Here is a 697-nt window from a genome sequence, read left to right as displayed (position 1 = left end):
TTTGATTGTGATTGGTAGCTCAGATGATTTTAAAATATATTATCTTTACATGTTAAGGAAGCAATTTTGAAATGTATTTAATATCTTTGGTGGACTTTAGTCCACGCCAAATTCATTTATTTCCACTCCATGACAAAAACAGGAATAGTAAATAATGAGAAGTCATAAAACAAATGGAAACAAGGATGGTATAAACGAGAAACTTACCGTCGATGCACGATCCTAATTCATATGTTTCGCTACTTGATGTTACCTCTGTGTTCGTAGAGCCCTCTGGTGACGAGTAGGAATCCTCCGGTGTGAGAAGGCATAAAGAACGCGAATCATCGAACATAAATGACCTACAGCGAAAATCAGTGTGTTCAATACACGATTCTTGACAGCGCTCCCTGGTAGTGGATGAGAGTGACAGATAAACTTGTGCGTGGGTTATCATCCTACCATTTTGTTGATTAAAAATGCACTGACTTGGTTCTGTAACCATAGAAACAACACTTGTTACAATGTGTACGCCTTTTTACAAGCCGGTGAAGAACGACCACAATTATGGTCGTCAATTATATCCGATAATAGATATGACAAATATAGTGTGGTTGGAATACTATTATTATACACAGCTTGGTCACAAGTAAATAGACACCACCTTTTCAGAAAATCACATGAATCGATATATTTATAATTTAATTAATAATCTAGT

General features: G+C 35.9%; 1 protein-coding gene across 1 annotated transcript in view; it reads right to left on the bottom strand.

The window, feature by feature from the left end:
• Positions 1-207: 207 nt before the first annotated feature.
• Positions 208-697, bottom strand: part of LOC111083843 — a gene marked incomplete at both ends in the record, with an annotated part of 11,434 nt that continues 10,944 nt past the window's right edge. The window contains one exon of the mRNA XM_022380542.1: positions 208-474. Within this exon, the coding sequence (XP_022236250.1) occupies positions 208-474 (267 nt within the window). The remainder of the gene's footprint in view (positions 475-697) is intronic.

Source organism: Limulus polyphemus, unplaced genomic scaffold (genome assembly GCF_000517525.1).
Source record: "Limulus polyphemus unplaced genomic scaffold, Limulus_polyphemus-2.1.2 Scaffold11544, whole genome shotgun sequence".
Lineage (NCBI taxonomy): Eukaryota > Metazoa > Arthropoda > Merostomata > Xiphosura > Limulidae > Limulus > Limulus polyphemus.
The sequence above is the reverse complement of the archived record's forward strand: the minus strand, read 5'-3'. Positions and strand labels throughout refer to the sequence as shown.